At 36.6% G+C, this 21988-nt stretch overlaps 3 protein-coding genes across 3 annotated transcripts; 1 reads left to right on the forward strand and 2 right to left on the reverse strand.

Moving 5' to 3' along the window:
* The first annotated feature begins 5338 nt into the window (after nt 1-5338).
* On the forward strand, nt 5339-11698 carry LOC147391963 (cation/H(+) antiporter 15-like). Its single transcript, XM_086459122.1, has 4 exons — nt 5339-5642; nt 6667-7710; nt 8895-9440; nt 11003-11698. Exons 1-4 carry the CDS (start codon nt 5388-5390, stop codon nt 11696-11698), a joined length of 2541 nt encoding a protein of 846 aa, XP_086315248.1. The 5' UTR covers nt 5339-5387.
* A 1673-nt stretch (nt 11699-13371) lies between these two features.
* ATPC1 (ATPase, F1 complex, gamma subunit protein) lies at nt 13372-14834 on the reverse strand. Its single transcript, XM_086457649.1, has one exon. It carries the CDS (start codon nt 14675-14677, stop codon nt 13544-13546), a length of 1134 nt encoding a protein of 377 aa, XP_086313775.1. The 5' UTR covers nt 14678-14834; the 3' UTR covers nt 13372-13543.
* A 741-nt stretch (nt 14835-15575) lies between these two features.
* On the reverse strand, nt 15576-21885 carry LOC147391965 (RNI-like superfamily protein). Its single transcript, XM_086457650.1, has 6 exons — nt 21698-21885; nt 20380-20543; nt 17447-17616; nt 16909-16986; nt 16446-16590; nt 15576-16317 (listed from the first exon to the last, which is right to left on the reverse strand). Exons 1-6 carry the CDS (start codon nt 21783-21785, stop codon nt 15904-15906), a joined length of 1059 nt encoding a protein of 352 aa, XP_086313776.1. The 5' UTR covers nt 21786-21885; the 3' UTR covers nt 15576-15903.
* Between the last annotated feature and the right edge of the window lie 103 nt (nt 21886-21988).

Here is a 21988-nt window from a genome sequence, read left to right on the forward strand (position 1 = left end):
TAGGAATATCACATGCTTAACAAGAAATCCCTTTGGGGATTTTCTTCAAACATCCAGTGAACAAGCCTATTTATTTTATTGGGTCGTAAGCAACAGATGCTTAACATGTAACACCTTTGAGCTTTTTCTTCAAACACAAAGTGAATAAATTTCTGCATAATAAATCTGTTTTTCCTTCTTCAAATAAACATAAATAAAATCATAAACATTAATAAAAAGGCATAGAAAATACATCAAAAATATAAACTATGATGGAAAAAAAAAAAACAAGAAATGTTTAAAGGTGATAATTTCATAGCTATAAAATTTAAAATTAAAAAAATTAAAAAAAAAGAAAAAGAAAAGTAATTAAGGGTTGCTGATTTCTTACCTGAGAGAGAGAGAGAGAGTGAAGATGAAGATCGAAGTCTGTCGAGGAAGACGTGTGTCTGTGTGTCGTCCGAACGCAGAGGGCAGAAGAAGAAGATGAAGGAAGAAGACGAAAGAGGGTTTCGTCGCCGTTGTCGAAGAGGAAGAAGACGAAGAGAAGTTTGTAATTCCTTCGAACGCAAAGGGCAGAAGACGAAGAGGAAGAAAACGAAGAGAAGTCTGTGTAAGACGAAGATCTGTTAGAAGAGGAAGGAGCTGAATCTGTGTGTCTTCGAACGCAGAACCGAAGAAGACGAAGATCTGTTTTGATATTTAGATTTGGGTTTTTTTTAACGGGGAGGCGCTTGCAAATATGCAAACTTTGTTATTTTACAATCGATTGTACCGCTACACCCGATCTGGACCGCTGATCTGCGCAAAATCTGACGGCTGATTTCGTGTGTCGCGATGAGGGTCGAAATGGGGGTCGTAGGAACGTGACCCATATATATATATATATATATATATATATATATATATAGGGAAATGTTCAGCAACAAACATTTTGGCAAAACATTTTTCAAAACATGCATTAGAGGTTTTGGAATGGGCTGATTTTTGGTGAGGATGATCTCTACGGTGAGGTGATCATCATCACCAAAAATCAGCCCATTCTAAAACTTCTAACCCCATCAAAAATGGCTTACAAAAATGAACGGTCCACGATTTTTCAACTTGTAAACAGGGGTTAGAAGTTTTGCAATGGGCTGATTTTTGGTGAGGATGATCTCCTCACCGTAGAGATCATCTTCACAAAAAATCAGTCAATTCCAAAACCTCTAACCCATGTTTTGAAAAATGTTTGTTGCTGAACGGGACCCATATATATATATATATATATATAGGGTCACGTTCAAGGGCCAACTTTTTGGCGAAACATTTTTCAAAACATGAATTAGAAGTTTTGGAATGGGCTGATTTTTGGTGAGGATGATCTCTACGGTGAGGAGATCATCCTCACCAAAAATCAGCCCATTCCAAAACTTCTAACCCATGTTTACAAGTTGAAAAATCGTGGACCGTCCATTTTTTGTAAACTATTTTTGATAGGGTTAGAAGTTTTGGAATGGGCTGATTTTTGGTGAGGATGATCTCCTCACCGTAGAGATCATCCATCCTCACCAAAAATTAGTCCATTCCAAAACTTCTAACTCATGTTTTGAAAAATATTTTGCCAAAAAGTTGGCCCTTGAATGCCACCCATCTATATATATACCAAAATACCCTTAGATTCGAATTTCCAAAGTGTATTTATAGCACTTTAACGTGTGCCCTTACAAGCAATTCACTGAACGCTTAAGAATTACTAAAGTATATAATCAAGATTATGTCGTAAGTGGTCTTTATCTCACAAAGGGGAGAGCCTCCAAAAGTAAGCAACCTAGAGATTTTGCTTTTGGCTTCTCTATATCTTTATGCTTCAACCTAATATTACATAAACACTCTCAATAATTTATGTATTGAGATCTTAATCACAAACTGAAGACAAGACACCTTTTTACACTCTCAATAATTTATGTATTGAGATCTTAATCACAAACTCTTAATCACAAACTGAAGACAAGACACCTTTTTGCAATAGAAATTACATTCATCCCCCCCCCCAAATGTTTTCTCATCAAGAACATAAAAACATATGTTACTAACAACCTCCAAAACTAAAAACCAACTCTTTAACTTATGACATTTTCCTAGGTGCAATTATACATCGGGCAAAAATTTTCTAAGGAAATTCATTTTTCTCATGCCCCTTTTCTCAAGAAATTATTTTTTGTTAAAAATGAAAAAAGAAAAGAGATATATATATAGTTTCTAAGCTAAGTATAGGTAAGGTAGGAGACCCTCAAACAAAATTTCCCTAGGAAATGCATATTTTCCTACCTTTGTTTCAGATTTTGCCAAGAAAATTATTGTCACTAACCATTTTTTGATAAATGAATTTCCTAGGAGATGAAAAACATTTGAGGACTACATAAACATTGAATTTCAGCTCTAATCAATTTGTTAAAATTAATCTACTCCAACCACAGCCCCACCCATTAGACTACCAGCAATCAAACTTTTGATCAAATAAGTTTTGCATGATAATGAAATTGATCCAAGAACAATATAAAGAAAATTTAAAGATGCAAGAACACAAAGAAAACACAAAGAGCTACGTGGTTATCTTACGATTGAGGTACATCCTCCACTATCTAAAAAACTTTGTGTTATATATATTACAATATTCTTTCACTACATAAAGATAAATATATACCCCACAAAGTATGGTACCTAGGTTTTACATATTACAATGAAATTATGGAAAATCCTTTCAACCAACGAAAAATTGTTGAATAATTGACAGTTCTTACTGACCAGTACCATCAAGCTCCACAAACCCTAATATATTCGTACAATAGTTCACAATAAATATAACCTAAAAAATAGCTAGGCACAACTAAAAACTGATTTTCTGAAGAAAAAGTGATTTGTGCATCCATGTGTACCATTTTGCATTTCACATAAACAAATTTAAAAACATTCTCCAACCCTATGTTCACATGTTCGTTGGCCTGCTCATGTCAAATTTGGATTTGTAATTAACCACACTAAAATGAATCAAGTAATTCGTAAAGGTAGTTCAGTAGAAAACGTTTATGATAGTCTCGAGGAAGAAGACTTGAGTCAAGACAACATGTCATCGTTTTGAAAATACGGGGGATTCTCTAAAATTAACTAAAACCCAAAACATGGGGTATCTCTTATATTAACCCAAGTGTGAGGATATTACTAAGTGTGTTTGGTAACACTTCTGAAGTCCGAAAGGAGGTGGTCCGCCTTTAAAATTCAAACTTCAAAAGCTCTATTTCCATTTATTTCATTTTAGATTTTAGACTTCAAAACTAACATTCAGAAATTTTGAACTAGTGATGAGGGGACTTTGGATGAAACATATTCGGTCTAATTTCTACTTTCCAGACTTCAACCTTCAGCCTTCATAACTGTTACCAAACATAGCCTAATATTGATTAAAAAATGGAGGGTTTCGGATTCACTTTTTTCCTTGAATCTAGTAGTATCACGAGTCTTTTTCTTTTTTTTTTTATCATTATGCTAGTAAGGCTAATGGGACTCTATTGGCCATGGAGAAATCTTTTTTTTGGAGAAGATTCTCAAGAAATTAGTTTTTCTTGAGAAAAAAAAAAAAGAATTTTAGAGGATGGACATCTACTACACGCGTAACGGACCTACCTACACATCATCCATACCAATCATTGGGCCAAGGGTGGGTAAAGTGAACTATAACTTGGCCGTGTATCATTACCAAATGATCCTAGCCACTTAATTAATGGATTTTTTTTCTTTACTTTCACCCATATTTGTATACCACCCAAAAATCCGATGCGCGAAGAACACAACAAATTTCTAACACATTATTCTATCAGATGTGTCAATCCCGAGTGATTTTTTTGCTCACATCCTAACAGCCATTTGACATGTGGCATGAATGACGTCAGTAATAAAGAGAAAGTTTCACTCTTGCCTTTTTAAGATTTCAAATCTTAAAAAAATCCTTGGCCCACATTGATTATCACATTGACAATCCAACTACACAACCTTCTTTTTTTTTTTTATTAATATAACAATAACACAACCTTTTAGCTTTCATGAAAATATTCATATTCAAAAAATTAAAATAGTTATTTTTGAAACTTAATCAAAGGTATTGAAAATGGATGGCCAATGAGCACCAAAATTTTGAAATAAAATTAAACAGTGAAAAATAATTTTTTTTTTTTTAAAAGTACATATAATTTTGTCATTAATGGTCTCATTGCATCAGATCAATCATGTTTTTGAATATCACAATGTGATCAAATTAGAAAATTTTCTTTTTATCATTATGGGCAGGAGAGAGAAACTTTCTTTGTCATTGCTAACGTCATTCACGCCACATGTCAAGCACATGTTGGGATGTGAGCAAAAAATCACTCGTCAATACCCTCACACATTTTTGAGTAATTTGACGAGTGATTTTTTGCTTATATCCCATAGTCGTTTGACATGTGGTGCGAATGAAATCAGCAATAGAGAGAAAGTTTCTCTCTTGCTCGCACGTCTTCTGCCCACAAATTTATTTTTTAAGATTTTAAATCTTAAAAAGGGTCATTGAGCCTACATTGATTATCACATTGACAATCAAATAATACAGTCTTCTGGATTTCACGAAAATATTCATATTAAATAATAATAATTAAAAATTATTTTTCGAACTTGATCTAAGGTGTTGAAAATAGATGGCTACCAAGCACCTAAATTTTAAAATAAAATTGAACTATGAAAAATAACTATATTTTTATTTTTTATTTTTAAAATTCAACTAATTTTGTACTCTACAACCCTATTTCCTCGGATCATATTTTTTAATGTAGTAAGGTGATTAGATAAGAAAATTTTCTTTCTTTTTTTATTTTTTTATTTTTTATTTACAGTGGCAGTGGAGAGAAACTTTCTCTCTCATTGTTAATGTCATTTGCTCCACATGTCAAATGGTTGTTAGGTTTTGAGCAAAAAATTACTCCACATTTCGTATAGTTTCCGATTCTACGAATTACCAAAATAAAACTATAAAAGGCCAATCAGTTTCATTTCTCCTCCTAAACATCCGACCAACCATTGTCTTTCGCCTTTCTTTCTCTTCCAGTCGTTCAAACGTCTAAAACGGTCAAATCTATCATTTCATCACAACCATAGATCATAAATCAATCAAATGGTCCAAAAACGATCTTGACAATTCATGAACCAAAATGTTTGACCAGCTGGACCAATTCATACCCAACTTAAAAACTCTCTTATAACTTTTAATTTAAGTTTTTTTTTGTTCTTTTTTTTTCTGTGTTGCACTACTTCTTCTTCCTCTCCTCCGTAAAAAGGAGGGGAGGAAAAAAAAAAAGAAAGGGCCGTGTGGCGTGGTGTGGTGTGGTTTCAGTGTTAAAATGGCGACGAGTGTAGTGGAAGGATTAGGAAATCCATCTAATCCTTCCTACGTGAGAGGGACAAGACCTTTCGAAGCAATAAATTGCTTTCAACCAAAGCTGATGCCTACCAATGGAATATGGCAGGAGAAAAAGCCATTACAGTTCTCTCTTGTTCTCTTCTTCACACAGTTATTAATGGTTACTCTAACCAAACAATTACTTGTCTTTGTTCTCAAACCCTTACGCCAACCCACAATTATAGCTGAAGTCTTGGTAAGTCTCTCACATTTCCCAAGCTTCAAAATTTTCAAATTTTTTTTTTTTTTTTTTTTTTTTGAACGTTTTGGTGCATATTAGACATTTTTGTGCTTTGAGCTGATGAGTGATGGACATGCTTCTTTTGACTTCAGTCTTTTTAAAAGACTAGTGAAAAAAGACCCAAATGCCCTTATCTTTAACTTCTTATGAAAAATCCTTGATTTTTCTTCCCAAAACCAATCATCTTCAAGTTCTTTGACCTCCCTGTTATATGTTTTTTTAAAAATATAATCCCAAAGTTTATATTTAATTCATTGTTTCAAAAAAAAAAAAAAAATTAACTCATTATAGAAAATCCTAGATTTTCTTTCAAAATCACATCTTTTTCAAGTTCCCAAAAATCCTATTTCTTTTTCTTCCCGAACCAAATAATCTTCAAGCTCTTCAACTTTAATCCACTCAACCTTATTTTATCCATCATTTTCTACCATACTTCGTTAGTAGAAAACCCTAGATTTTTTTTATCCAACATTTTGTTGTTTATACTTTCACAAAAATCATGTCTTACCTCGAGATTTGAAGATGAAGGTTGAAGTACATAATATCATAAGTTTGATAATTAGAGTTAAAAATTTTTATCCAAAAGAGGTTGAAGATGATTGATTTCGAAAAGAAAAATCTGGGTTTTCGGCTAGAAAAGCCCCTTACTCTTTCATACTATAACGGCAATATAAACATACTTCATTTTAAGAATATTTACGAAAGAAACATGTGAAATTTTTTTCTCACAAGAAAGTCGATAAGGGATTTCACAAAATCTCCATTGACTAATAGCACAACAACTAACATGCGTAATTTTTATAAATTGGGGATGCCCTCAATACACGCAGCTTCGTGCGATTGGTCTATCTGAGATTCTGTAAAATCCTGGATCGACTTTCGTGTAAAAAAAAATTTCTTAAGAAACATGATTGTAAATGTTAGTAATGTCGCATTGAAATCATGAAGTTAACATTCACCTTTTATTTTCATAAAATAGGCTGGCATATTGTTGGGTCCTTCTATGATGAGTAGAGTCTCGGATTTTGGGTTGACTTACTTCCCCGAGGGAGGCGTGTCGGTGCTCGAAACCCTATCTCATGTTGGGCTCCTTTACCACATCTTCTTGGTTGCAGTGAAGATGGACATCAGCATCATTAAAGCCACCGGATTAAAAGCCGTCATCCTTGCTCTCATTTGTATTAGCTTGCCAATTCTTATTGCCTACAACTTCTCAGTTAATCTCAAAATACATACTTTCATTGGCTCATATGAACCAAGTCAGATTTTCTCCTCCCTTGCGCAGGTCCTTGTCCTTGGTGTTGCCTTTTCCATTACAGCCTTCCCAGTTATCGTTAGTATCCTCACTGACCTTAAACTCCTTGGTACCGAAGTTGGGAAGTTATCCATGGCCTCAGCCATCCTTATCGAAATGTCATGTTGGATCATCTTGGTTACCGCCCTTCCCCTGACCGATAATATCAAGTCGTGGGAAGAGATTGATCAACAAACCCACAGTTATGTATCCTTGTTGGTGATCATATCTGGTTTATGCTTCGTCTTCTTTGTTATCTATGTTATTCGTCCCATACTAGTACGGCTTGTTGACCAACCCAAAGGTGATAGCTTTAACAATTACCTCTTATGTGTCATTCTTACAATTGTTTTGTTGTGCTCCTTCATCTCTGAAGTCATTGGCTTTCGCTCTATCTTTGGCCCGTTTGTGTTCGGACTCGTTATCCCCAAGGGTAAACTTGTACCACCTTTGGTTGAGAAAGTTGAGTTTGTGACTGAATTATTTCTCCCACTCTACTTCCTTGTAAGTGGTCTTAGAACTGATATTTGGAGCTTGTCATCGAAACACTACCATTGGAAGTACTTATTAGCCACGGCTATGGGGACCTCAGCCATCAAGGTGGCTGTCATTTTCCTCATTGGCCTCTTCAAAAATATGAAATTTCACGATGGAATTACTCTCGGATTGCTCTTGAATACTAAAGGTGTTCTAACAATTGTTGTCCTCAATTTGGCGATGGACGAACAGGTTCTTTCTTAACCAGTATCTATATCACTCTCTTTCATTTATTGATGCGGCGAAAAACATAAGGCTTTTGATGAATTATACAAGTAAAATTCAAGTTTCTAATGACATTTGAGGTATAATATCTAGTGTACTACTGAGATGAGAAGATATTCTTAGGAATTCCCTAAAAAATGGATCCCAAGGACCAATATTTTTCCTCCCAATCTCAGTTGTATGTTGGACACTGTGTCAAAGGTCAGGATGGGAATTTAAGAGAAGATTGGAAAAAGACATTCTTATACTTGCATGTGGCACATGTACTAAGGTTGTCAATGGGCAAATTCATGCCGGTCATTGCTGAGCCCGAATCCGGCCCTAAGGAGACGGATTTTAACTATAGCAGCATAAACCCTCATCGAGCCTTAGTCAGCTAAGTCCAAACCTAACCCTTATGAGCTCAGTTTGATTTTTGAATTTTATAAAAATGTTATATTCATGTACATTTTGAAGTCATTTGGAACTATTTGATGCTACTTTTCATCAAAACAGGGTACAATCTCCATCCTAGTTGCAAAATGGTTAGTGATGAGTAAACTTGTTATTCTATGATATTCTCTGATAATTTTTTATTTACAAAATCATACATCGAGCCATATATGATATACATACATACAATATAATAATGGGTTGGGACAGACTGAACATTGTTAAGCCAAAACCTAACCTGGATTTAAGGGACTAGAAAATTTTGAGCCCTAACCCCACATTTTTGGGCTCAATATCAAGGCCCTAAACTTTCTTTCTTTTTTTGGGCGGACCAGTGAGCCAAACTGGCATAACTCTAGAGTGTGCCCACACTGTCATAGTCAGACTCCCAATCTTAGTAAGGCTTCTGGAACGCGTGAGACATAACGCGTCCAAAAGTCTTAGTAAGACTTCTAACCTGACTAACATGGTCAAGGAAGAGCTCTCTAACAAAATACAAAATGGGTTTTGAGGATCTTTATCCTAGCAGCAAATGTATAATATATCTCATTCCTAGTACATTGTAATACGTTATATCTGTCCTAATTGTGGATGAATCATCTAGTTGACTTGGCTCGACTCAATGGGCACCCAAGTCAAGTTGAGTTGAGTATTTGAGATTCAAAACTATGATTTACATACTAATGTTGTTTGTGACATATGTGTGAATGGAGGGACAGATATTGGATCAAGAGACATTCACAGTGTTGGTGATTGAGTTGTTGGTGATGACGGCCATTGTATCACCAATCTTAACCATGATCTACAAGTCAGCCAGGAGTTTCACAACATACAGGCACAGAACATTTCAAAAGCTTGCAAAGGGTAATGTGGAGCTCCGTATATTAGCTTGCGTTCACACCCCAAGAAACGTACCTACGATTATAAACCTCTTAGAGTCCTCCCACCCAAACAAGGACTCGCCCATTTCGGTGTACGGTCTCCACTTGGTAGAGTTGACCGACTGTACATCCGCCATGCTTGTCGTCCACAACAATGATACTCGAAACTCCAATAACCAAACCCAAAACCAGTCCGACCAGATCATCCATAACGCGTTCCAAAATTACCAGCAAAACACTAGTAATGTGTATGTGCAGACCCTCACTTCTATCTCTTCTTACACTACTATACATGAAGATGTTTGCACCTTGGCTGAGGATAAGCGTGTGACCTTCATTGTTCTTCCTTTTCACAAGCAACAAACCATAGATGGTGGCATGGAGGTAATAGAGAAATTGAATTTTATTTAGAGTCAGCAATAACCTAACTCGAAAAAAGCCACTCGAAATTCATTCGCTGATGTGGCATGTGCACAGAAAACCATAGATATTTTTCTTTGGGATACGACAAGGAAAAGATCATTGGTTCCATACACACATTCATGTCAACAAGTGAATTTTGAGTGGCTTTTTTCCAGTCAATTTATCATAAGTCTTTTATTTATTGAAGTTATTGATATGCTTATTTTAGAAAAATTCTGTTGTCACGCCAACATTTGTTTGTAATACTCCAATGATAGAATTTAATGGATTCTTGAAATAAAAACATGGTAAATGCTTAAATAACATTGAAATTGACATCGTTTCAAACATTACTGACGTGGATGTGTCTATAGAACCATAGACGTTTTTCATCGAGATATAAGTGAGAAGCATCTATGGTTCTATCCACACCAATGTCCCAAACCTCGTGAATTTCAATGTTACTCCAGCACGACTCATAAAAAATAAGGGTTGTGATCTATTGACTCATTATAAGAAACCCATAAACAAATACACAATCCAGACCGTGGAATTGATAAATCCAATAGTTAAGATATCTCTTAGGGATTCCAGATACGTGATGTATTCTTAGGATATGTGTTTTATCCTAACCATTGGATTTCATGTTTGTTTATTAATTCGTTTTTAGAAGTCTACTAGAGTTTGCCCGAGCATCCTCTTTGGAGTTAAAGGAATAAAAAGAGGAAAGATATATATTAAAGTTAAAAGGGTATTATTGAAAAAAGGGGTAAAAGAGGGAAGATAGTAAAATTAAATTAGATTTTGAGAAGGAAATATAATAAAGTTGAAAGGGTTGAAGAGAAAAGACAATAAGGTGGGGGTAGCATGGACCCCACTCCACTATAACTAGAGAGGGACGTTTATATGCATAACTGTAGTGGAGTGGGATTCAGGGTTGTGTTTTATTATATAGATTGAATCTCACCCTAAATTAAATAGGTTTTAATGATTTGGGACTACCTTTTTAAAAAGTTTCATCATGAGACCCCATTTTTTTCTCTCTTCAACTAAATCAAGGAGAGGGAGAGGAGAAAGGGAGAGTGCCACCAACCGCCATCGCCTATGGCATTAGTTGCTATGGAGAAGAAAATGGAGAGGGAGAAGGAGAAGAGGCGCATGTCACCATCGTTCTACTTCTCTTTTCTCTCTATGAATTCTTGAAAATCCTAGAAAAAGACTAGAAAAAAAACCACGGGTGTTCTCATTCTTCATTGGAGTGCCAAAAAAATTGAGCTGCTATAAGAATTTTGGTGTGGCCATAGAAATTCTCTTATATTAGCCCTATTTAGTTTATATGGACTCAAAAAGTCCATTAAAATGGAAAGATATTCAATTCAATCCAATCTAATCTATTTATTTAGTCTTGATTGATGCTAATCTAAATCTTAAATATATGTGATGAGATGCATTAACAATGTTGTCATACATCATATACACATTACTACAATGCAACAATACATCTCTGATATATGCCTAAATAATACTTGTATATTCTTTATCAGGAACTCAACCTGGCCTTCCGCACCATCAACCAAAACGTCTTGGCTAACGCACCTTGTTCCGTTGGAATTCTCCTAGACCGAGGCCTTACTAACAACAACACATCCCACTACATTGCCATGCTCTTCTTCGGAGGCCCAGACGATCGAGAAGCGCTATCTTATGCTAAAAGGATGGCCGAACAGCCCGACATCAGCCTAACTGTTCTTCGGTTCCTTCCGGGGGATGACCTAAAGGTGGAAGACTCTTATCAACAAACAAGTTTAAGCATGATCACCGAGAAGGATAGAGAAAAACATAGCGACGATGAGTTTATAAGGAAGTTTAGGATGAAGAGTGCTTTAGATGAGAAAATTGTATTCAAAGAAACGGTGGTGAACAGTGTGGAGGATACGGTTGAAGCTATAAGGTCCTTAGATAGTATTCATGACTTGTACATAGTTGGGAGGGGGCAGACGATGTCTATTGAGCTCATAGTGGGGCTGAATGAGTGGAGTGAGTGTCCAGAGTTGGGTGTGATTGGAGACATGTTGGCATCTTCGGACTTCAGTGCAACTATGTCGGTGTTGGTAGTGCAACAATATGGGGGTGGAGGAACATATGGAGGAAGTGAGCTGGGAACACCAGACAGCCAACAGAGTAGTGGGAAGCAGTTTAACAGGAACTTCAATCGCTTGTCACCCGAATGGAGAAATTAAAACATGCCCTAAGAAGATGATTATAGCTATTTCAACATGAATCAGAGAACAAAAAAATAGAAAAAATGCTACCTTTTGGTGGGTTGGCTTTGGTTGTAGCAAGCACTATGGTGGAAAATGTCTCAAAAAAATGACCCCTCAACCTTAATAATTTCCAAATGAGACACTCTTAGTAGTCCACGTGGTACTCAGTAAAACATTTGACCCATTTTTCGGTGAACCTACATGGTAAAATATCGAACTTCTATTTTTTTGGTGCTAGGCAAGCGAGTTAGTGGTCAACAATTAGTGGGTGAAGGTGGTTTTAGAACCCATGTCATGATATCAACACTCACGAACCTTGTCAACTTCGCTAAGTTGGCTCCTTCCAATAAAATATCAAGCTTGATTGGACTTTTCTAGCCTCTAACGACATTGAAGGCTAGAATATTCCAACCTAATTAGATAAATGAAATGTTAGTCCTCGTCATCATCGTCATCATCATCATCATCATCATCAAAGCTTTATCATAAAAATTTGGGGATCAGTTATGTAGTATCCAAAAGGGGTCAGCAAAAATCTCTAGTGCATAATTTTGCAAAAAATCTCGACCTTTTTCTTACCCTCACTAAGGTCTGCGTAGGCCCAATGACTCGATCTCATCATTGGACAACTAGAACTTCAAAGCCAGAGACTCAAACTCTTGGATGAAGTTCATTTGTTTTTATCACATTTGTTATGTAAGAACTATCCAATACATGGACTGTTTTTTGCCTAATTGGGATCAGTTTTGTTTGTTAATATTACATAATAGAGTTCAGAATTTTCTGAAGCTGGGGACAGATGTTTCCAAATAAAGCAATAAATATGTAATGAAGCTGGCAATTTCGCAAAACTGCGATTCTAAGAGGACAAGATTAGAATGATGAGAAAAATTGAAGGTTTGAAATGAACGAGAGGAAGACCAAAAAAAAAAAGTGGATTGAGGTAGTGAGAACGAATACGATTGCATTTGAATTAACAGAATACATGACTTTAGACAGCATTAAACGGAGAAACAAGTGCCTCATGCATGCTCACAATACCTATCTCACTTCCTCTTAGAAAACCGAAAAAGTCTCCCCCATAGTAACCCGGGGCAGGGGACGCACTGCCCCCTTACAACCCCATTGCCAACTCAGCGTGGAGCTGGACCCACATAATTTCTCGTGGTGAACAGTACCCAACAAGATCTTAATTCAAGACATCTAACCCAAAAATTCTAAAAAGACATCAAAAGTTGTATACTAATCTGTCCTTCATACTAGATACACTCTTCTCAAAGGCCTAATCAAATTGGCCTAAAAACTCAATTCAGAGCTATTATATATATAATCCAAAATAACTTCATCTAGTATTCATCACAGATATGAAACCAATTCAATCTACAAAGTACCACAGATTCAGATGATATATTGGTGCCAAAGAACAAGTATAGTTGTAAGAAACATGAATCTCCATCTCACTTAGGATCAAATTAACTGATGAACAGCTTTGAATTCTCAGTAAAGAATCCACAGATGAACAATGCTCTTAAATTGTTTATACCCAATTATTCAAAATATAAACTGAATAAATCCATGAAGAGAAGAACTCTAAAATGATACAAGTGTGTGTGTATATATATATATATAGAGAGAGAGAGAGAGTAGGGTAAGAAAAACATAACTCACCATACAAGAAGCTCGACACAGCTATGAATTACAATTATAACTGTTCTTATAGAAGCATATTTCAAGGAATTAGAAAATACACATAAAAAAGAGAACAAAAAAGACGTACAGAGAAAAACGATAATGGGGATGTAATAACCATACCCAATCAAATTATACAAGAGCATCAGCCCCAGCAACAATCTCCAATATTTCACCAGTGATCTTAGCCTGACGTTGCCGATTGAACTGCATGGAGAGGGATTTCTTCAACTCACTTGCATTATCTGATGCATTGCTCATCGCACTCATCCTTGCAGCGAGCTCACTTGCAAGCGATTCTTGCAACGCCCTTAAAATTTGGCTGTTTAAATACAGAGGCAATAAAGCATCAAGGATCTGAACTGGGTCTTGTTCAAATTGCAAAATTGGGGAGAATTCAACTGTCTTGGTCATAACCGTGTCCCTCTCGACCGTCAATTTCCCTTCCTTGGTCGTCAATCTGAACAACTCGTCCTCCGCAGCATCCACACAATTACCATTTATATCACAAATCTCTCCCTTCGGCGAGAGGGGAAGTAAAGTGTGAATTACGGGATCCGATTTAACCAAGGAGACGAATTTGGTGTACAATAGTTCCACCTTATCAACCTCTTCACTAACGAAGAGTGAGAACACATCATCCGCAATAGCTTGAGCTTCTCTTGTGGTGGGGAGGTTCCCACCTTCGAAAAACTTATCGACCGGAATATAAGGCCGACGGAGGAAATATGAATTACCCTTTTTACCTATACTAATAACAGTGTACTCTAGACCAAGACCCTTCAATTCAGCTATCCGGGACTCAGCCTTTTTAATAATTGCATTGTTGAAACCACCACATAGACCACGATCACCGGTTACAACGACAAGGCCTACTTTCTTGACCGTCCGAACATTCGTGAGAGGTACATCAATGTCTTCAGTCTGGAGTTGCTCATTGATGTTGTAGAGAACCTCGACAAGAGTCTCCGAGAAAGGTCGGGCATTAACGACAGCTTCTTGGGCTCTTCGAACCTTAGCTGCCGCGACAAGCTTCATTGCTTCCGTGATCTTTTGGGTATTCTTGACTGAATCGATACGTTCTCGAAGCTCACGAAGACCGCATTGAATTGGATTCGATGAGGATAAGCGAGAGGGGGTGATGGTTGTTGTTGAATTATAGGAAGGTAGACGACATGGGTTGAGAAAAGATCTGAAGGAGAGTGAAGAAGGATCAGATGGAGAAGGTTTTGAGGAGACCCACATTGTTAGATTGGAGCAAGACATGGTTTTGATGGGTGTTTTTTGCGCTGCAGAGATACAGAGAGAGGGAGAGGGAGAGAAAGAGAAGCAGAGTTATTTTGTGAGTTTCTTTGGAAAGAAATGAGTGGAGGGAAATGAGAGGTGGAGGGAGAGTGAAGGTTTGGATTGGGTTTGGGGATAGGATTTTGACCGTTGGAGATTATGGGCTTTTGAGTGAGGGTGTGGATTCATACTCAATCTAAACTCTGAAGAGGGTTATGTGACTGGGATTTTTTTTGTTGTTTTAATGTCTGAATTGCCCTCCATAATTTCTCCAAATCACAGAAATGTCCTATGCTTAATAGGCTTGTTTAGTGGGGTTATTGAGGTTGATAAAGTACCTTGGCTAAAGAAAATTAGACCCTTTGGTGAAGATGAACATAATAATGTTTGGAACTGGTCATTTTTGCATTTGGAGTATTTTAATGGAGACTAAATTATCAATCAGGATGGAACTCTAGATTTATATATGTCAATGATTCAAGGTCCTGCAATTGTTGTTGGATGTATGGTCTTTTAACATTGATTTTGTTTCATGTACTCAATTATTGCAGAGATTTATTTCCAAAATTTTAGATTCTAGAAAATATAAAGAGGAACAAATGATTTTATAGACACCTCTCTAAACAAAAGCTCCTTTTATTTTAAGTCTATTTGGGAATTAAAAAACAAAATGCAAACAAACACTAGGCGAACCAGCTTCCACAACCATGGTATTTTCGGGCTGTTGGGTCTCCAAGTATTCAATAACCCGCTACACTGTTAGAGCCAAAATATAATTGACATCACCATTCCAAAAATTTGGTGTCCGCAGAACAAATCTTATTCTTCCATTCAATTCTTCATGTGTGTTAATGTCAGAGCCAAAATGTGAAAATTCAAGTTATCCAAAACTTCACATTTCCTTTTATAATGCTTACATACTGAAGTTCATTATACACACATTTTTCTCTTTTGATGACGGGTGTCAAGACAAGTGGACCCAACTAGCAGGGTGAGGCAACTGGCATCTTAGAGCATCATATCTCGCCCAAACCTCGGGTACATGAAATACCCCACAAACCACACATACCAGGTAAGCCGGGATAAATCCGTGTGGGTGGCCAACTGGCCACTACCCCCAACACTCATTGGTTATACACACATTTTGCTTTTACAAGTACAAACATTAAAAAATGTGCTACATGATCAATAACAAACAAATCCCATGATCAGCTCCGACTGTGTACGGACTTGCTTAGTTGCGAGGCAAGAACTACCGACTTTGCATCTGTATTTGTCATCACCCACTCCCTCTCAGCACGTCGCCTATGTTGCCTTGCATTCTTTGCTCTCTTTGGTGCTAATCGTGTGTCCCTCTCTACAAATGCAAGCCTGAATCTCTCGGCCATGGGCAATTCAGTAGAGCCTGAAACAGATGGAGCTATGATCCTTGGAGCAACTCCGCATACTGCCCATGTCTTGGGATCAATGTCCATGACAACATGATCATCCAATGTTAGATTTGGTAATGCCTCATTGGGTACTACTACTCCTCGGAAACCAAATGGTGATGGTTGTGGGTTCACTATGATGCGTGGGCATTCAGTGACCAAGGTCTCCTGTGAATCCTCATCGATCTTTGGCTGAAATTTTTTATGAAAGTATACCTAAATAGTTAACCTCATGAACAAATTAAAAGGGAAACTAGACATTTCACACTGTATTCATATACGATGCAAGAAAAGGAATTTTCTTGTTAAGAAGTGCATACCCATACAAGCCAACGCAGTGATTCTGCACCATCAGAAATATCCGTGCTATCGAGTTCCTCCCACGACTCTCCCCCCACATCATTCAATTTTGGCTTCAAGATACCTAAGCATCTGCGTGCGGTACTGTCACTCCTCGGGCACCCACTGCAACCAATTGGATTTTAACCAATTAGTAGCCCATTACAATCGCAATGAGGGGTTCACCAAAATGGGATAGACTAAATAAGACTTTTCATTCATGAGATGATTGCATGGTATTCAAGTATTTGGAAATTCCTGAAGCAATATGAGGAAGAAAGCATAGGACTCCCAAAAGGTTGGAAGTGTGAAAATCAATATGAGGCACCCTTTTAAGGATAGGTTTTAAAAAGTTTTGCTTTTGAAAAATGTTTAGGAAATGTGTAAAAAAGTTAAAAAATAAAAAAATTGGATCCCGAAAAAGTTTAGAGGAAGAAAGCATACCCACATCTCAGTATCTCCAATGAACGGCAATGGCATACAAGCTCTGAAACACCAAGTGCAGTAATTTTGCTGCAACGGCTGCATAAGAAACATCTCTATGATAATTGGGAAAATTAAGAACCGAATTGAAGTTTTATAGAATAGGTGAGAAGATACTATAAAGTGTAAAACAAAGTATAGAGCTAAAAGAGTAAATAGAAGGTGCGCATTGATTAGACCATTCAGGACAGTTTATCAATGGCATACTGATAAATGTGACAGACCGTAGGAGGTTGAGCCTACCAACAACGGTTCGTCTGGCAGATCTCCTACTATTGAGACCATCACTCCCATAGAATTTGTCTTGATTGTTTACCATTTGTTTTTTCCGATGATCGAACATCTATCCCCAGGGGAGACCCATTCAATCAATGGGTCCCACGAGCGTCCAGCCTACATGTGTGCGACATGAAACTGTAACACCTAGGTTTTGCGGCTCACATGACAGGAACTTAGATTTCCTCTAGTTGAAACTAGATGCAAATTCATGCTACTATACCTTATATCAACAGCTCGGAGAGATTTACACATCCTTGCGGCTTTTGTCAGGCCAAAGTCAGAAACATCAGACCCCGAGATATCCAGGATGTCAAAGGAACCATCCGCCAGTGAAATGAGGATGTCATCATTCAGTAACTTTCTTCTCCTAGCAATTGCCACCATTGCCATCTATTGATCAAGTATACAAGTTTAGAACATTAGAACAAAATTTGATAAGTACATACATATATTAAATTGTCTTTATCGCACAATATGATATGGTTTTTATCCCTTCAGTTCTTCAGAGATATCAGATAAATGACTTGATAATTGCAGTCAAAACAGGCCTGGCCTAATTTTATGAATGTGGAAAATTCAATGAAACTAGTAAACTCGGCTATGTCATGAATGCAATTACCCAGGACATAAAAACTATCTGTAGTGTGAAAATGAATATCCATGGCAATATATTATGAATCCCAAATAAATACAAAATCAACAAAAATAGGTGCCTTTGAATTCTTCAAAGACTCCTGATCAGTAAAACATATTGGATTTAATATCCATAATGATGTCTTGATGCTCCTCTCCTTACCTTGAAATTCCTCGCACCACGAAAGCGACCCGCATGAACTTCCTGGTATAAATCCCACCGTTACACAACATGTACACAAGTAGCTTGAGCTCAAACAGAAAATCCAGAAAGAAATTAAGTGTCTATCCCCCCACCCCAACCCCCCGTGACGGAGAAGTATGCACTCATAGTGGATTCTTTGTTTGCCCAAAAAAAAGACATGTCGGGCAACCCTTTTGATCGTCCAACAAAAACGCACAACTAGCTGTCACTGTTTTTTTCTCTCCAAATCCCCCCAATAAACTGTCAAAGGCAGAAGATTCGAAAGGATTCTACATACATGATAAGATCAGGATGAAAAGAGAACCTGGGTGGATCTAGAAAGAAGAATCACACAACATTAACGGATAGAAAGAAGTAGGGTCGAACTGAAAAAACAATTGGACAATGGCTAAAAAGATGATTAATGTTCTCTCCATTCTTCTTACATGTCACGCAGAAATCAACAAAGATTTTTGACAAGTTATCAGCTTGGCAACAGGTAAATTTTTTCTAAGGCAGCTGACTATGCAAGGAATGACATCTTAGATATGATTTGAGAACCCCAAATAAAAGGTATTACAGATATTACAGAAAACTTCTGGTCCTGACACTTGAGTCATATCCTTTTGTCTTCTGTCGTTGAGAAAATGTAGAAAGAAGAAATATGCTCCTTCAATGCAGGGATGGCCTGTCCTAGTTATTCAAATTTCTTACGAGACCTAAGTTCCAATGGCGCTGCCTACTGCTGTTTGAGCAGCAAATCTGGTGCCCCTGAATTACAAGTACGTGCAGAGATCCATGAAACCAGCCGACCCCGTACTTCTGTAACCATCACAATAATATTGTGGAAACTTGCTCATAAATAACTCCCTTTGGTATTCTTAGTCCATTCTTACGTGAACAATATCCTCCATTCCTACGTGAATCAATTCTTCATATAGGTTTTGCCATATTTTATAATCTCATAAATATGAGTCAAGGATATACGTATAAATCCATTTCATGTACAAACAAATCCTTTATTTGTACATTAGATCCTTTAGAGAATCCTTTTTTAGAAAGATTCTCACCATCACTATTTACGCCTTGGGTTGGAACAAATTACTAATGAACCTATACCTCTCTTGAAAAGGAGCGATGAATAAGAAGGTGGTTAACTAATCCCCAGTTCGATTTGCACAAAAAGCAGAAGTTGGCTTAAAAGCTTCCCCTAACCATGAGGTCATCCATTGTGAGAATTTTCCCACGAACAGTGGAGCAAATGAAGGAGAATTTTTTGAACACATCAAGAAAGGGATAACTGAACAAAGAATTCCTTGATTTGCAAAAAGACTTCACAAAAGAACTTTGTCTTGGCTAGCTTCCTAAATACGAGTATCCTCTGCAAAAGTATTGATTTGGACCAAGGAAATTCTATCAATTAGTCTGGATACCTCCTGAATTTCCCAATCATTAAAGTTTTCACAGAAGCCAAATTCCCATGAAATTTGATTTCCAAAATGTATTATAAAATCATTAACTGGAATCTCTTTTTTCTGAGAAAGATGGAATAGATTTGGAATAATATGATCTTCAATAGTATGGGATAAAAAAAGGTAAAGTGTAACTAGTGTGGGATGGTGGTCATGAATGGTGGGATCTCCCGGTTGAAGCAACATTTGGCAGATGGTTTCACCAATATGGAGAATTGACAAGTATTTCAAGAGGACAATAGGATCTAGATAAACAGGGCAGTTTTTGACAGACACAAGAGTGAAAGTTCATCAAGTGCTCAAATGTTTGGTGCTAGTACTGCATGATTCCATGGTGGATACCATTATTAAGTGTTGAATGTTTTAATAAGATTATAATAAATCCTATTTATACGTAATGTTAATGTGAAATGTCTATAAAATAACATTGGTTCCATTTAGACTTTATACCTATTTTGGATATTGGACTTCTATGCACCCACCACCCCATCTAGTTAGGGAAAGGCCAAACCACAAAGACAATATACATTCTCATCTTGGAGAAACTTCAAGTTTTCAACAATGCAACGACTCAAACACTGTCCCCCCAGATTATTAGTAAAGGAACTAAGTATAGACACTCTTGAAGAAGTATTAGTCCAACCAAATTCACATGGGATAATGGCCCTATGAACAGGTTCAAGAACACCATATGGTCAAAAGATCATACTCATAGATATTAATCATATTTAGACCAGTTTCATGACAAATACCCGATGAAACAGAGTTTCCGTTTAAAGACCTTGAGTTAGTTCTGATAAATCAAAAGATAAAAGAAGTTATAAATACAGAATGAAGGCTTTTTCAGTCGCTACATCACAGTACCTTATTATCTGGTGGAAAGTTTACAGCAATCTCGCTCAAGTCCTCAATGATATCCTCAAAGTGTTGTCCAAGAACTCCAAGACATAAACTGACTAGACTTCGCTTTTTAATCTTTTCACGCAAACCAACTAAACTTCGACGTATGGTCATATCAGGGGGTGATCCTTCAATGGACATTTTCAACAAGTTAAAGTGATGGATATAATAACACAAAAACAATGTTCAGCTCATTTTTTTCATAGAGAAAAATTTTAAATTTTACAAAACACAGTTACGTATAATTAGTAAGTGAAATGGCCAACATATATGGCACGTAAATATGAATTATATATGGTCTGGTACTGTAAATTAGTGGCATTAGCTAATACAAATCGGTCCATCTTTCTAACATTCCTTAAACTTACTATATAATTTTTCCAACAGAATTTTAATTTGCTTTTGAATGCCCAAAAATGTGAAATTGTTCTTCTTAATCAAAACCACATGAAAGCGACTTGTCTAATTCACATGCAACCCAACTGATAAAATAGCAATTAAATTATGTGAAATGTATTGGACTTCAACTAGAACTCTCCACATTCCTTCACCATACTTCCCCTCCTTCTCCACCTTTCTACTAATAGATTATTTAAACCAGGGATACTCATACGAGATTACTAATTTATTTTATCTAGCAAAGTGTCGGAAAAACTTTGACGGACCCAAGAGAATTTTCTATGAGAATTCTCTTATCGAAGAGAATTTCGCTTAACACACTAATCATCCAGAAACTATCAATATAGGGATAAGCTGCTTTAAGAAATAGAGGAGGCACTCTCTAGCGACTCTATCCATGTTGATGTTTCTGTATTAAATTATCAACTTTTCCCTTGAGATTCAAATACAGGCAGCGAAACTACATTGAACTAAAGAATTCAAAATCATGGCTTTCCAGAAAATAAAAATAAATAAATAAACTAATTTCAACATGAGGATCCAAATACAGACCTGGGTTCAACATGGGAATTTTAATTCAGTCATGGGTTTTGAATAAAAACGACCAAATTCAACATGGGCAATCATAAAAATACATAAATTCTTCGAAAAAAATTGTAACTTTCTCACTAAACAGATATAATTCAATGAACAACATGGGGAAAAGTCTAAATTAGGAAGTAGGGTTCTTTAAACACAAATCAAAAACATGGGTTTTATAGGAAATCGATCAAATAAAAAAGGGTCAACGGAGATTATGAAAAACAATTATCAATTTCATTTTTTTTATTTTAGTAATCGATGTAAATTTGAAGGAATCGAAAACAGGGATACGTTTACGTACTATGTGATGTATTGGTCTCGAGCTCTTCTTCTTTGAGATTGAGCTTCTGTAACGACGAAGTCAAGGCCGGAGAAAACCCTTTTTCCATCAGAGAGGGAATCAGCAATTTCGAAGTTGAAGATTGAAGAACAAACAGTCGAAACTCGAAAATCAACGAAAAATAGGTTTTTTAGGTAATTTAGATGTACCCCTCTGGAGTTTGGGTAATATGTAAGATACCCTCTTTTTTTTTTTTTTTGGACTGATATTATACTGCTTGACCATCGTCGTCTATACTAGACACGGAAAACT

The sequence above is a fragment of the Akebia trifoliata genome, chromosome 11 (assembly GCF_017979445.1).
Source record: "Akebia trifoliata isolate Shusen 1 chromosome 11, ASM1797944v1, whole genome shotgun sequence".
Classification (NCBI taxonomy): Eukaryota; Viridiplantae; Streptophyta; class Magnoliopsida; order Ranunculales; family Lardizabalaceae; genus Akebia; species Akebia trifoliata.